This window comes from Cucurbita moschata, unplaced genomic scaffold, assembly GCF_002738365.1.
Source record: "Cucurbita moschata cultivar Rifu unplaced genomic scaffold, Cmos_1.0 Cmo_Scf00008, whole genome shotgun sequence".
In the NCBI taxonomy this organism is placed as follows: Eukaryota; Viridiplantae; Streptophyta; class Magnoliopsida; order Cucurbitales; family Cucurbitaceae; genus Cucurbita; species Cucurbita moschata.
In genome coordinates this window covers 787,152-802,688 of record NW_019268524.1, presented here as the reverse complement: position 1 = coordinate 802,688, position 15,537 = coordinate 787,152, and the positions used below count along the sequence as shown (strand labels likewise).

The 15,537-nt window shown below is 40.8% G+C and overlaps 3 protein-coding genes across 5 annotated transcripts; all 3 read left to right on the top strand.

The window, feature by feature from the left end:
- The first annotated feature begins 352 nt into the window (after positions 1-352).
- On the top strand, positions 353-2,109 carry LOC111446068 (cytochrome P450 CYP82D47-like). Its single transcript, XM_023084716.1, has 2 exons — positions 353-1,325; positions 1,405-2,109. The coding sequence occupies exons 1-2, from the start codon at positions 387-389 to the stop codon at positions 2,026-2,028; spliced, it is 1,563 nt and encodes a 520-aa protein (XP_022940484.1). The 5' UTR covers positions 353-386; the 3' UTR covers positions 2,029-2,109.
- Positions 2,110-3,224: 1,115 nt separating this feature from the next.
- Positions 3,225-9,713, top strand: LOC111446066 (cytochrome P450 CYP82D47-like). 3 transcript variants are annotated; one of them, XM_023084713.1, is made up of 3 exons: positions 3,304-4,392; positions 8,724-9,343; positions 9,561-9,713. In XM_023084713.1, exons 1-3 carry the CDS (start codon positions 3,454-3,456, stop codon positions 9,577-9,579), a joined length of 1,578 nt encoding a protein of 525 aa, XP_022940481.1. In that variant the 5' UTR covers positions 3,304-3,453; the 3' UTR covers positions 9,580-9,713. The 3 variants fall into 3 exon arrangements, with proteins under 3 accessions (XP_022940482.1, XP_022940481.1, XP_022940480.1); XM_023084712.1 differs by lacking the exon at positions 3,304-4,392 and adding an exon at positions 7,592-8,646 and having other exon boundaries at positions 9,561-9,689; XM_023084714.1 differs by lacking the exons at positions 8,724-9,343; positions 9,561-9,713 and adding an exon at positions 4,472-5,204 and having other exon boundaries at positions 3,225-4,392.
- Positions 9,714-13,110: 3,397 nt separating this feature from the next.
- Positions 13,111-14,877, top strand: LOC111446067 (cytochrome P450 CYP82D47-like). The gene is made up of 2 exons (XM_023084715.1): positions 13,111-14,138; positions 14,217-14,877. The coding sequence occupies exons 1-2, from the start codon at positions 13,200-13,202 to the stop codon at positions 14,838-14,840; spliced, it is 1,563 nt and encodes a 520-aa protein (XP_022940483.1). The 5' UTR covers positions 13,111-13,199; the 3' UTR covers positions 14,841-14,877.
- Positions 14,878-15,537: the final 660 nt, after the last annotated feature.

The window sequence follows — 15,537 nt, the reverse complement described above, 5'->3', positions numbered from 1 at the left end:
TATTATTATTTTCATTTATTACTCTTCCTATATTCATGTAATTTATTTAATTATAAATAAGATAACTTTCTAGATCCAGCAAACATTTATATCCACGTCTACAAAGTCCTAATTATTAATTAGTACAATAATGGAAGAAAGATTTGCTCATATATATATATATATATAATTATTAGGACAATAATGGAAGAAAGATTTGCTCATATATATATATATATATATATATATATATATATATATATTTTGTATTTAAAAAATTAAAAAAAAAATTGAAAAATGAACACCACGTAGAAAATATCTCCATCTCAATTATTATTGCATTTGAACCCATTTAATTCCATGGGATCCTTCATCTCCAAACAACAACCAATAGTAACAAACCCAAAATGGAATTTCCCCACATATCCACACCTACCATTGCTCTGCCTGCAATCTTTGCCCTTCTCTTCTTTCTTTATGCTCTCTTCACCCTATTTTCCCCTCATCGCAATAGATTACCGCCCCAACCCCGCGGTGCTTGGCCGCTCATCGGCCACCTCCCTTTACTAAGCGGAAAAGAACCAAACCACACCACCTTGGGAAAATTGGCCGACGTTTATGGACCAATCTTCATGTTAAGATCAGGCGCAAACAGAATCTTGATTGTGAGCGGCTGGGAAGTCGCAAGGGAATGCTTTACTGTCAACGACAAAGCATTTGCCTCCCGCCCCAAGTTTGCAGCCGCGCAGCTACTTGGCTATGATTATGCCATGTTTGCGCTGAGCCAATACGGACCATACTGGAGCCATTTGCGTAAAATAGCCACGCTTGAACTCCTAGCCAACCATCGACTCGAGAAGCTTAAACACATCCTAAGATCAGAGGTTCAAATCTCCATCCAGAAATTACATCAGTTCTGCAAATCAAATAATGGAGGCAACAAAGCGTCGATGGAGATGGAGACGTGGTTTGGGGAAATAGCGCTGAATACTATATTCAGAATGGTGGTCGGAAAACGATTCACCACCGCTTTTGAAGGTAGCGGCGGAGCAGAGTATCGGCACGCGTTGGAGGATTTTTTTAGTTTGTTTACATCGTTTGTTCCGTCGGATTTGTTTCCGTTTCTGAAATGGTTCGACTTCGGAGGTCATAAGAAGGCCATGAAGAAGACGGCGAAGGTGTTGGACGAGATGCTTGATAAATGGCTCACAGAGCATCGAGAGAGGAGAAATTCCGGCGAAGTGGCGCCGGAAGAGCAGGATTTCATGCACGTTATGTTGTCTTTTATAGACAATGAAGAATTTCCCGGCTACGATTCCGACACGGTCATCAAATCTACCTGTTTGGTATGCAAAAAATCCATTAATTCAAGAATTAAGCTCAATTTTGAACCCCAATGACTAAATTAGTTGAAATTTTGTGTAGACTATGATATTGGGGGGATTTCACACCACCACAACTGAAATGACTTGGGCTCTTTCCTTACTCCTCAATCATGAAGAAGCATACGAGAAGGTTCAAAAGGAATTGGACGAACATGTTGGGAGAGACAGGGTAGCGAGAGAATCGGATCTAAAAAATTTGATATATCTCCAAGCCGTTGTGAAAGAAACATTGCGTATGTACCCTGCAGCACAGCTGTCGGTCCCTCATGAATCTACGGAAGATTGTATAGCTGCTGGGTATCACATCCCAGCAAAGACACGACTGTGGGTGAATCTTTATAGACTCCAAAGAGATCCAAGTGTTTGGGAGAATCCTAATGAATTTTGTCCAGAGAGGTTTTTGACAACTCAAAAGGATTTTGATGTTAAAGGACGAAATCACCAGTTGATACCGTTTGGTGCTGGTCGAAGAATTTGCCCTGCAGTAAATTTTGCCCTCCAAATTTTGCACCAGTCGTTTGCAAGGCTTCTTCATGAGTTTGAAATTGGACGACCATCCGAAGAGCCACTCAATATGGAAGAAAATGCTGCATTGAACCTCACTAAGAAAATCCCTCTTCAAGTTGTCTTAACTCCGCGTGTTTCTACTAAGGTTCATGAATGATTATGTGATAAATCTCGAAAAAATAATTTATAATTGGGTTGTATATTTTTAATTGCATAAAAATGTTTTCATATTTTGCAAGCGGAACAACCTCTTTGAAATTTGATATTTTGATGAGTTTATTCCGCGTTGATTCAAAAGTCTATTATTTGGTAAATTAATATAAAATATCAATCACACACTATTTTAACCTTAATTAGTAGCATAAAGTAATGTAAGATCCGAGTCATGAGTCTGGCGCCTAACGAGAATACGTATTGTGTCGTCAGGGAGAGTGTCTTGGAAACGAGAGACGATTTACATCGTCTGGACTCTCCAAAAACCTAGTAAACATCTACGGTAGAGACGACAAAGAAAATTTAATCGGGATAGTAATAGTGTGAATAGTGTCATCAAAGCCTCTGCCTCCTATCCCTTCTAGTGTGTGTTTGGTGCTAGTAGCGTCCAACCTAGAGTTAGGCCTAAAAATGACAGTGCATTGGTGCTGTCAACCTTTATTATTAAAATATAAATGTTGCTGTCAACCTTTATTATTTTTTATTAAAAGTTTTAACTATTTAATAATAATTATTTCCTTACTTACCTATATCTTTAAAAAATCACTAAGAGCTCACTCAACGTAATATTGCTTCAAACAAAGCACGTTTAACTATAGAGTTCTTATGATTGAGCTAAAAAAAAAAAAAAAAAAATCCCACTTGATAAGTATAGATGATAATTTTCAATTTTTTTAAGCATTTATTAGCTATTCTATTCTCAAGATTCCTCTCATTCTAAGATGGTTTCAGTTTATTTATGTATCTTTAATTCATCTATTCGCCTGTCACATTTTATAATATACAATGGTGTTGAAAGAACCCCGAGAAAGAGAATCTCAAGCCTGCAAAGAAAAGGTCGCCAATTGCTTATTCAATTATTTAAATGAGAAAAATATAGTCGTAGATGGGCCAACACCCTGTCCCAATATAATTTAATTAATTTACCACGTTTTAGATTAATTGATACCGTTGACTAGTGATATAAATTTTTTTTAAAAAAGAGAACATTGTACAAATCGCATAGCTTTGCTTATAATAATAATAATAATAATAATTAGTACAATAATTGATGAAAGATATGCTCATAGATTATATATTATATTTTTTTTAAAATAAGGAAAGTTGAAAAATGAACACCAATAAGAAAATTTCTCTGTCTCAATTATTGTCCCATAAAAACCCATAAATCATTACAAGGATCCTTCTGTTGGATGATGGAAGTCCCACATCGACTAATTTAAGGTGTAATCATGGGTTTATAAGTGAGGAATACTAACTCCATTGGTGTGAGGCCTTTTGGGGAAGCCCAAAGCAAAGCCATGAGAACTTAGTCGTGTTCGTTTAATACCTTCATCTCCAAACAGCAACGAACCGTAACCTAGGAAGAATGGAACTTCCCCACATATCCTCAACTACCATTGCTCTGCCTGCAATCTTTGCCCTTCTCTTCTTTCTTTATGCTCTCTTCACTATATTTTCTGCTCACCGCAAGAGACTACCGCCCCAACCCCGCGGTGCTTGGCCGGTCATCGGCCACCTCCCTTTACTAAGCGGAAAAGAACCACATCACACCGCGTTGGGAAAATTGGCGGACGTTTATGGACCAATCTTCATGTTAAGATTAGGCGCCCACCGAACCTTGATTGTGAGTGGCTGGGAAGTGGCAAGGGAGTGCTTAACTGTCAACGACAAAGCATTTGCCTCCCGCCCCAAGTTTGCCGCCGCACAGCTACTTGGCTATGATTATGCCATGTTTGCGCTAAGCCCATACGGATCACACTGGAGCCATTTGCGTAAGATAGCCACGCTTGAACTCCTCGCCAACCATCGACTCGAGAAGCTTCAACACATCCCAAGATCAGAGGTTCAAATCTCGATCGAGAAATTACATCAGTTTTGCAAATCAAATAATGGAGGTAATAAAGCGTTGATGGAGATGGAGACGTGGTTTGGGGAAATGGCGCTGAATACTATATTCAGGATGGTGGTCGGAAAACGATTCACCACTGCTTTTGAAGGTAGCGGCGGAGCAGAGTATCGGCACGCGTTGGAGGATTTTTTTAATTTGTTTACGGCGTTTGTTCCGTCGGATTTGTTTGCATTTCTGAAATGGTTCGACTTTGGAGGTCATAAGAAGGCCATGAAGAAGACGGCAAAGGTGCTGGACAAGATGCTTGATAAATGGCTGGCAGAGCATCGTGAGAGGAGAAATTCCGGTGAAGTGACGCCGGAAGAGCAGGATTTCATGCACGTTATGTTGTCTTTTATAGACAATGAAGAATTTCCCGGCTACGATGCCGACACGGTCATCAAATCCACCTGTTTGGTATGCAAAAAATCCATTAATTCAAGAAGTAAGCTCAATTTTGAACCCCAATAACTAAATTAGTTGAAATTTTTTGTAGGCTATGATATTGGGGGGATTTCACACCAACACAACCGACATGATTTGGGCTCTTTCCTTACTCCTCAATCGTGACGAAGCATACGAGAAGCTTCAAAAGGAATTAGACGAACATGTTGGGAGAGACAGGGCAGTGAGTGAATCGGATGTGAAAAATTTGATATATCTCCAAGCTGTTGTGAAGGAAACATTGCGTATGTATCCTGCAGGACCGCTGTCGGTCCCTCGCGAATCTATAGAAGATTGTACTGTTGCTGGGTATCACATCCCTGCAAAGACACGACTTTGGGTGAATCTTTATAAGCTTCAAAGAGATCCAAATGTTTGGGAGAATCCTAACGAATTTTATCCGGAGAGGTTCTTGACAACTCAAAAGAATTTTGATGTTAAAGGACGAAATCCCCAACTGATACCATTTGGTGGTGGTCGAAGAATTTGCCCTGGGGCGACTTTTTCCCTCCAACTTTTGCACTTGTCGCTTGCGAGGCTTCTTCATGAGTTTGAAATTGGACGACCATCCGAAGAGCGACTCGATATGGAAGAAATTGCTGCATTGAACGTCACTAAGAAAATCCCTCTTCAAGTTGTCTTAGCTCCGCGTCTTTCTACTAAGGTTCATGAATGATTGTGTGATAAATCTCGAAAAATTAATTTATAATTTGGTCGTATATTTTAATTGCATAAAAATGTTCTCCATTTTTTTGCAAGCTTAACAACCACTTTGAAATTTGATATTCTCATCCAGTTTATTCTATTTTGATTAAAAAGTTGTGTTGTTTGGTAAATTAATATAAAAGTATCAACCATAACGAGAATACGTGTTGTGTCATCAAGGAGAGTGTCTTGGAAACGAGAGATGAGATTTACATTGTCCAGACACCTTGAACAACCTAGTAAACATGCACCGTAGAGACGACTAACAAGGTTTAATAGGGTTAGTAATAATAGTGTGAATGGTGTCATTAGAGCCTCCACCTCCTATCCCTTCCGTTGTGTCTTTGGTACTAGTAGTTCCCAACATAATGGTAGAAGTACATGATTAGTATCATCGAGTTAGGCCTAAGAATGATAGTGTAGTGCATTGAGGCAACCAAATGTCTTATCTAGTAGAAATGGGCAAAGGTTTCCTGAACAAAACCTCTTTGTTGTAAACTCGTCCTAAGAGGGGGCGTAGAACTCTCCCTAGATTCAGAGTGCCTATATGGCCTTGTGGAAGGGTCACCAGCCAACCTTTATAGATGATGTTCAGACTTACTAGATGTCATATTGTCCTAACAGATTCTATGAAGTTGCACCTCAAACCCAGAATACCAATCGCGTACTGTTGTGGTACTACAAGCTTACTAAGTATGAGCACAAAAAGATCGGTTCACTCCAAGACAAGATTCGCCCTCTAGAGGATCCACGATGCTAGAACCTAGGGAATGACTTTTAGGCTTTGATAGAGCATGTGACATGTAAGCGAACCACTCGAAACTTCAAAACCTTCTCAAAAGCTCATATAACTAAAAAAAATTAAGTATGAATTTCCTAGAGCTTAGAAAAAGGCGAGTACACTTTATTATTATTATTATTATCGTCTTTGACATTTCGCCAGTTTTATTATTAAAATATAAATGGTGCTGTAAACAATTATTATTTTTTTATTAAAAAATTAATTATTTAATAATAATTATTTCCCCTTGCGTGCAGAGGCAACAGTTTGGGAGAGGACCAAGTCAAATGGCGACGACTTTCGCTAAATACAGAGTAATGAAGATAATAAATGATAGAAGACCATATATTTTTCTTTTCCAATTTATAATAATCTTTTGTATAAACAAAATTTAATTAAATAAATATATTTTTATTTTTAGGATTTTGTTATATAATACTAACTATTAAATATAGTATCAATAATATGTTTTAATAACTATTGAAAACATGATATCGAATCATTAATTAATTAAGTAATTTCGTGATTTCATTCTCTAAAAAAAATAAAAATAAAATCAATAATATCATACCTAACGTAAATTAATGCCACGATTGAACTTATACCTAACCTATTTGGAATAATTTTGTGTAGATTAATTGGTTGTGAATGCGACAACACCCAGCTCCCAAAATTATTTATTTATTTATTTATTTTATCATATGTATCGATGAAGTCACCTTAGTGGATCTAATAATTATTCCACTTATTCACACACAAAACTTCATTTTCTTAATTAATTTTGAAATATAGTTATTCAGTTTTAATTTATTAACAAATAACCTTTTGGAATATAAACTCTACAATTTTTTTTTTAAATAACAACTAAAATCTGAATTAATTAAAACCATGACAAAAAATAATTATGAAAATAACCTACATAATTTTTTAAAACGAGAAGGGATATAATTGTAAATATAGCATACAATAAATATAATATATATATATATATATTCTATGTGAGATCCCACATGAGTCGGAGAAAACAAAACATTTGTTACAAAGGTGTGAAAACCTCTCCCCAGTGGATGTGTTATTAAACCGTGAGGTTGATGATTATACATAACAGGTTGAAACAGACCATATCTGTCAGTAGTGGGCTTGAGCCATTACAAATAGTATCACGGACATAGACCATATTTGCTAGTAGTGGGCTTGAGCCATTACAAATAGTACCATGGACAGTGTGCTAGCGAGAACGTTAGTCTTCAAGGGAGATGGATTGTGAGATCCCACATGGATTGGAGAGGGAACACCGGTGGGTATGCCAGCGAAGTCGCTGGCTTCCAAAGAAGTGGATTGTGAGATATCATATTGATTGGAGAGAGGAGTGAAACATTTATTATAAGAGAGTGGAAACCCTCTTTCTAGTGGACATGTTTTAAAACCGTAAGCTTAACGGGTGTACGTAACGGATCTAAACCAAAAAATATCTGATGGTGGAGGCCTTGAAGTATACACTCTATTCTCTATTCTCTAGATCGCTCTTATTGGAAGTGTTATCAAATCATGTGTTCACCACTTTGGTTGGTTGTGAACCACATCTTACGAAATACTAGGATACTATTCTTTCCTACCACACGTCAAAACGTATGGAGGATATCTTGGGATTATTTTTAAGGAAAGAATCTTATCTTGTGAAGGATGATGGGCAAATTGTTAAAAAGCCTCGGGAAAATTTCTCCTCAAATTATTATTGCACTTCAACCCATAACTCACTATCCTTCGTCTCCGAACGGCAACCAATCCTAAACCTACCCGACATGGAGATTCCCCACATCTCCTCACCTGCCACTGCTCTGCCTCTAATCTTTGCCCTTCTCCTCTTTCTTTATGCTCTCTTCACCATATTTTCCGCTCATCGCAAGAGATTACCGCCCCAACCCCGCGGTGCTTGGCCGGTTATTGGCCACCTCCCTTTACTAACTGCAAAAGAACCCAATCACACCACGTTGGGAAAATTGGCGGACGTTTATGGACCAATCTTCATGTTAAGATTAGGCGCCAACCGAACCTTGATTGTGAGCGGTTGGGAAGTGGCAAGGGAGTGCTTTACTGTCAACGACAAAGCCTTTGCCTCCCGCCCCAAGTTTGCCGCCGCACAGCTACTCGGCTATGATTATGCCATGTTTGGACTAAGCCCATACGGATCGCACTGGAGCCACTTGCGTAAAATAGTCACGCTTGAACTCCTCGCCAACCATCGACTTGAGAAGCTCCGACACATCCCAAGATCAGAGGTTCAAAGCTCGATCCAGAAACTACACCAGCTCTGCAAATCAAGTGATGGAGGCAAGAAAGCGTTGGTGGAGATGGAGACGTGGTTCGGAGAAATAGCGCTGAATACCATATTCAGGATGGTGGTCGGAAAACGATTCACCACTGCTTTTGAAGGTAGCGGTGGCGCAGAGTATCGGCACGCGTTGGAGGATTTTTTTAATCTGTTTACAGTATTTGTTCCGTCGGATTTGTTTCCGTTCCTAAAATGGTTCGACTTTGGAGGTCATAAGAAGGCCATGAAGAAAACGGCAAAGGTGATGGACGAGATGCTTGATAAATGGCTCACAGAGCATCGTGAGAGGAGAAATTCCGGCGAAGTGGCGCCGGAAGAGCAGGATTTCATGCACGTTATGTTGTCTTTTATCGACACTGAAGAATTTTCCGGCTACGATGCCGACACGATCATCAAATCTACCTGTTTGGTATGAAAAAATCCATTAATTTGCGAAGTAAGTTCAATTTTTAACCCCAATGACTAAATTAGTTGAAATTTGTGTAGGCTCTGATATTGGGGGGATTTCACACCACCACCACTGAAATGACTTGGGCTCTTTCTTTACTCCTCAATCGTGAAGAAGCATACGAGAAGGTTCAAGAGGAATTAGACGAACACGTTGGAAGAGACAGGGTAGTGAAAGAATCCGATCTGAAAATTTTGATTTATCTCCAAGCGGTTGTGAAGGAAACGTTGCGTATGTACCCTGCAGCACAGCTGTCGGTCCCTCATGAATCCACTGAAGATTGTACAATTGCTGGATATCATATCCCAGCAAAGACACGACTGTGGGTGAATCTTTATAAGCTTCAAAGAGATCCAAGTGTTTGGGAGAATCCTGACCAATTTTGTCCGGAGAGATTTTTGACAACTCAAAAGAATTTTGATGTTAAAGGACAAAATCCCCAACTGATACCATTTGGTGCTGGTCGAAGAATTTGCCCTGCAATGATTTTCGCCCTCCAAGTTTTGCACTTGTCGTTTGCAAGACTTCTTCATGAGTTTGAAATTAGACGACCATCCGAAGAGCCACTCGACATGGAAGAGACTGCTGCTTTGAATATCACTAAAAAAGTCCCTCTTAGAGTCATCTTAACTCCGCGTCTTTCTTATGAAGTTTGTGAATGATTTTATGATAAATAGTGGGAAAAAAAAAATTGGTTGTGTGATTGTATACTTTAGACGAATAAAAATGCTGATTGGAGAATGAATCTATCTTTGTTGTAAAATTCAACAACTTGTTTAAAGAAAATTCAAATTTTTTATATTTTAATTAAGTTGGTAACCTCATCATAGTTTCAACCTATAGCTCTAATCATATAGTCACGGGCACTGTCTCAGATTTTCTAGTAGGGTTTAGTTCATGCTTTCCTAGTGCACTTGTCTGTCTCACTCCTCACGTGGTCTGCACAGGTAGCTCATAAGCTATTTTCATCTTAATACGACACCTAGCAAGACTCTTAATATCAATATAGGTGGACTAATTGGAAGACATACAAATTAAATTCAAGTTTATACATGACTTCAAGCAAGTGATAACCGTCGTGGGCTCTAACTAGAAGCTTCACTGGTCTTCGCAATTAATACGCAAAAGGCACCATCCTTGTCCTCTTCTCATGCTTATGGATTCTACAAAATTCAAACTTTCTTTGATTTAGATGGTTAAGTTAGATAAACAAGTTCGGAGACAATGACATGTGAAAGAGTCCTATATATATAAAAAAATCTAATGTATTTTTAAGTCGTTGTGAATGAATCTTTCTATTTGAATCTCCAAATCTAATCGGATCTCCAAATGAATCAATGAAAGATTGCACGGTTGCTAGGTACCACACTTCTGCACGAACACGGCTCTTAGGAACATCTATCATTTAGAATATGAAAAGTTCCGTAATTATTAAATTTAAAACAATATTTGTATATATTTCTACCCTTCATTTTTTTAATGAAAAAATCAATTGGTGAGAAATATTCTTCATAAAACAGTAAAACATAATTTGAAGGCTAAATTAATAATAATTAAAACGAACTCTTAAATTTTAAAAAAAAAATATATATATATATATATATGTAAATGTTCAAAAATATCCTTGCACGGTTAAATTAAAAAATAAATAATAAAAAATGTACACTTGTCTCTTGCGTACACCTGTGATTCCTTCCAAACTCTCCTCGTCGGCCGTCGCAGCCAGGATGTTCGCCCTGAACCCGCCAGAGCTCGGCTACCTCCATCTGCTAAGTGCAACAGAGCCAACTGACATAATCTTGGGCAAAATGGCCGACGCCTGCGGACTAATCTTTAGTGTAAGGTGGGGTATGTACAGAGCCTTGATCATCAGCCATTGGGAAATAGCTAGAGAGAGTTTTATTTATTACAAATGACAAATTCTTTGCCTCTCGCCCCAAGCTCCTAGCCGCAAAGCTGCTCGGCTACAATTATGCCACGTTTGGGAGATGGAAGACCTACATTTGGTTCACCTCTTCCCAGCAGGTCTTCCATCTTACGGTACCTGGCCGCGCGTGCTAGTCATGGTGGTACCTGCCAGTCAAGATGGTTCACCTCTTCCCATTCACCTCTTCCCAGTAGGTCTTCCATCTTACGGTACCTGGCCACGCCTGCCAGTCCAGGTGGCTCTTCCCAGTAGGTCTTCCATCTTACAGTACCTGGCCGCGCCTGCCAGTCCAGGTGGTTCACCTCTTCCCAGTAGGTCTTCCATCTTCCGGTACCTGGCCGCGCCTGTCAGTCCAGGTGGTTCACCTCTTCCCAGTAGGTCTTCCATCTTCCGGTACCTAGCCGCGCCTGCCAGTCCAAGTGGTTCACCTCTTCCCAGTAGGTCTTCCATCTTCCGGTACCTGGCCGCGCCTGCCAGTCCAGGTGGTTCACCTCTTCCCAGTAGGTCTTTCATCTTACGGTATCTGGCCGCGTCTGCCAGTCCAGGTGGTTCATCTCCTCCTAGTAGGTATTCCATCTTACGGTACCTAGCCAAGAGGCTAACTGGTTGCTTTATCTCCAACTCTAGGATGTGGCCAAGAGGCTGACTGGTTGCTCTATCTCCAACTCTAGGATGTGGCCAAGAGGCTGACTGGTTGCACTGGTTGCTCTATCTCCAACTCTAGGATGTGGCCAAGAGGCTGACTGGTTGCTCTATCTCCAACTCTAGGATGTGGCTAAGAGGCTTATAGGATGTGGCCAAGAGGCTGGTTGCTCTATCTCCAATTCTAGGATGTGGCCAAGAGGTGGCCAAGAGGCTGACTGGTTGCTCTAGGATGTGGCCAAGAGGCTGACTGGTTGCTCTATCTCCAACTCTAGGATGTGACCAAGAGGCTGACTGGTTGCTCTATCTCCAACTCTAGGATGTAAAGGTGGTTTTGCCGTGCATCGAACTTGCGTGAGCAGCCGTCGTCGATCATCGTGGATCCTAAGTAACTCGCGCTTGATGGAAATGTGGGAGCTGGCCTCATCGAGCTGATTGGTTGCTCTATCTCCAACTCTAGGATGTAAAGGTGGTTTGCCGTGCATCGAACTTGCGTGAGCAGCCGTCGTCGATCATCGTGGATCCTAAGTAACCCGCGCTTGATGGAAATGTGGGAGCCGGCCTCATCTAGTTGACTCAAGCTCACAATGTTAGCGTTGAGCCTCGGGATGAAGTAGACGTCGGTCAGCTTGTGGTGCTTGCCTCCCTTGCCGACGAGTTGCTCTATCTCCAACTCTAGGATGTGGCCAAGAGGCTGACTGGTTGCTCTTTCTCCAACTCTAGGATGTAAAGGTGGTTTGTCGTGCACCGAACTTGCGTGAGCAGCCGTCGTCGATCATCGTGGATCCTAAGTAACCCGCGCTTGATGGAAATGTGGGAGCCGGCCTCATCGAGTTGACCCAGGCTCACAATGTTAGCGTTGAGCCTCGGGATGAAGTAGACGCCGGTCAGCTTGTGGTGCTTGCCTCCCTTGCCGACGAACAGGATGGTGTCGCGCCCTTCGATCTCGTCGATAGAGCCATCGCCAAATTTCACCGCCGTGGATTTGGAATCGGAATTAGGGACGTCAGGTAGGACTGATGCAGTCACCATGAAAAGAACCGGGCTCGTCCTCCTCGAATTGAGCCACTGGGATTGGCCCGTCATCAGTCGGCTCCTCCTTCTTTTGATCCGCCTTCTCGGCCGTCTCCTTGTTCCTGAGCTTGCTCTAGCAATTCTTGCTCAGGTGACCTCTCTTCCCACAGTCCGAGCACTGGATTGACCCGTCATCAGTCGGCTCCTCCTTCTTTTGATCCGCCTCTTTCCCGCACATGTGTCGGCGAGATTTCCATGGTTGCTTACCGCCTTTGCGGCTGGAGGGCCCATTGCTCTCGCCAGTGTCGTCACGGAGCTTTCGGCGTGCAAGCCATTCCTCCTCAGTGAGGAGTAGAGACGACCCTCCTTGTCGACATTTTTCTTCCGGTCACCTTTTCCACCGTTAGGTCGTTCACGTCAAGCAATGTCTCGAGATTTCTGTCTCGCTGATGCTGCCACCGAGAGTGGTGATGCTGTTGGCGAGTCCCGTTGAAGAGTGAGCGAGCCTGCTCGAGATGGACCCCACGGATGTGTCTATTTTCGTGCTTTGCATTTTCTTCTATTAGTTCGACGTTCTAACCACTTGAACTATTCAACTTGAATGTTGATAAGGTTGCTCTTCTGTAATCATATACCACCGATGGCTTCAACAATGGGAGGGAAATCTTTGATAGGAAGAGAGAGAAAAATAGTTGTAAGAAAATAAAACACGTAAAAACAACAGAGAATTGCTTGATTTGGTAAAAAGGAGGTGATTTTTTATTGTCAACATATTCATCTATTTAAACAATTAACTATTCTAAAAATGTCATTTCTTTTGAAATGACCGCCTTGTATTCATCCTTTTATCTAACATTATTGCACTACAACCCATAAATCATTCCACACTATTCTTCGTCTCCAAACAGCAACCAATCCTAAACCTACCAAAATGGAACTTCCCCAAATCTCCTCACCGACCACTTCTCTGCCTGCAATCTTTGCCCTTCTCCTCTTTCTTTATGCTCTCTTCACTATAATTTCTGCTCACCGCAAGAGATTACCGCCCCAACCCCGCGGTGCTTGGCCGGTCATCGGCCACCTCCCTTTACTAACTGCAAAAGAACCCAATCACACCACGTTGGGAAAATTGGCCGACGTTTATGGACCAATCTTTATGTTAAGATTAGGCGTCCACCGAACCTTGATTGTGAGCGGTTGGGAAGTGGCAAGGGAGTGCTTTACTGTCAACGACAAAGCCTTTGCCTCCCGCCCCAAGTTTGCCGCCGCACAGCTACTCGGCTATGATTATGCCATGTTTGGGCTAAGCCCATACGGATCGCACTGGAGCCACTTGCGTAAAATAGCCACGCTTGAACTCCTCGCCAACCATCGACTGGAGAAGCTCCGACACATCCCAAGATCAGAGGTTCAAAGCTCGATCCAGAAACTACACCAGCTCTGCAAATCAAGTGATGGAGGCAAGAAAGCGTTGGTGGAGATGGAGACGTGGTTCGGAGAAATAGCGCTGAATACCATATTCAGGATGGTGGTCGGAAAACGATTCACCACTGCTTTTGAAGGTAGCGGTGGCGCAGAGTATCGGCACGCGTTGGAGGATTTTTTTAATCTGTTTACAGTATTTGTTCCGTCGGATTTGTTTCCGTTCCTAAAATGGTTCGACTTTGGAGGTCATAAGAAGGCCATGAAGAAAACGGCAAAGGTGATGGACGAGATGCTTGATAAATGGCTCACAGAGCATCGTGAGAGGAGAAATTCCGGTGAAGTGGCGCCGGAAGAGCAGGATTTCATGCATGTTATGTTGTCTTTTATAGACAATGAAGAATTTTCCGGCTACGATGCCGACACGGTCATCAAATCCACCTGTTTGGTATGCAAAAAATGTATTAATTTGCAAAGTAAGTTCAATTTTCAACCGGAATAACTCAATTAGTTAAAATTCGTGTAGGCTTTGATATTGGGAGGATTTCACACCACCACAACCGAAATGACTTGGGCTCTTTCTTTACTCCTCAATCGTGAAGAAGCATACGAGAAGCTTCAAAAGGAATTAGACCAACATGTTGGAAGAGACAGGGTAGTGAGAGAATCCGATCTGAAAAATTTGGTATATCTCCAAGCAGTTGTGAAGGAAACGTTGCGTATGTATCCTGCAGGACAGCTCTCGGTCCCTCATGAATCTATAGAAGATTGTACCGTTGCTGGGTATCACATCCCAGCAAAGACACGACTATGGGTGAATCTTTATAGGCTCCAAAGAGATCCAAGTGTTTGGGAGAATCCTAACGAATTTTTTCCCGAGAGGTTCTTGACAACTCAAAAGAATTTTGATGTTAAAGGACGAAATCCCCAATTGATACCGTTTGGTTCTGGTCGAAGAATTTGCCCTGCAGTAACTTTTGCCCTCCAAATTTTGCACTTGTCGTTTGCAAGACTTCTTCATGAGTTTGAAATTGGACGACCATCCGAAAAGCCACTTGATATGGAAGAGATTGCTGCTTTGAATATCACTAAAAAAGTCCCTCTTAAAGTCGTCTTAACTCCACGTATTTCTACTGAAGTTTATGAATGATTCTATGATAAATAGTAAAAAATAATAATTAGTAGTATGGTTGTATGCTTTAATTGCATAAAAAAATGTCTTTTTAATTAAGTTTATAATATTTTAATTAGATGAATTAGATTTTTTGTTGGGTTGTTGTTTAGTACATTAACATTAATATAAAGTTATCAATTCATATTAAAATATGTTCAAGTCACGCATTTTTATAGTTCGGTTCTTCAAAGTTTATCATCTCATAAGGTATATATCTCTTAAAGTTCAAAAGTACCTTAATTAGCTATTTATTAATCTCTTTTATCATCAATATCACCCACCTATATATCTCAAGTGTTTAAGGCGTGACTTCGTCATAGATTCAACCCATAGCTCTGATCATATAGCTATGAGCACTGTCTCAGATTTTCTAGTAGGGTTTAGTTCATATTTTCCTAGTGTATATGGTCATACACTTGTTTCTGTCTTGGCTCCTCACATGATCTTCACATGTGACTCGTGACCTATTTTCATCCTAATACGACACCTAACAAGCCTCTTAATATTAATATAGGTGGGGTAATTGGAAGACATACAAATTAAAAAGTTTATACATCACTTCAAGCAAGTGATAATCATGGGAGGCTCTAGGTCTTTGCAATTATTGCGCCATCCTTGTCTTCTTCTCACGCTTATGGACCTACAACGTTCAAATTTTCTTTGATTTAGATGA

Coding starts and splice junctions, on each gene's coding strand:
- LOC111446066 (XM_023084713.1), top strand. CDS start 3,454: ATGGAACTTCCCCACATATCCTCAACTACCATTGCTCTGCCTGCAATC. Junction 4,393..8,723: donor TCATCAAATCCACCTGTTTG/GTATGCAAAAAA, acceptor AAATTTGTGTAG/GCTCTGATATTGGGGGGATT.
- LOC111446067 (XM_023084715.1), top strand. CDS start 13,200: ATGGAACTTCCCCAAATCTCCTCACCGACCACTTCTCTGCCTGCAATC. Junction 14,139..14,216: donor TCATCAAATCCACCTGTTTG/GTATGCAAAAAA, acceptor AAATTCGTGTAG/GCTTTGATATTGGGAGGATT.
- LOC111446068 (XM_023084716.1), top strand. CDS start 387: ATGGAATTTCCCCACATATCCACACCTACCATTGCTCTGCCTGCAATC. Junction 1,326..1,404: donor TCATCAAATCTACCTGTTTG/GTATGCAAAAAA, acceptor AATTTTGTGTAG/ACTATGATATTGGGGGGATT.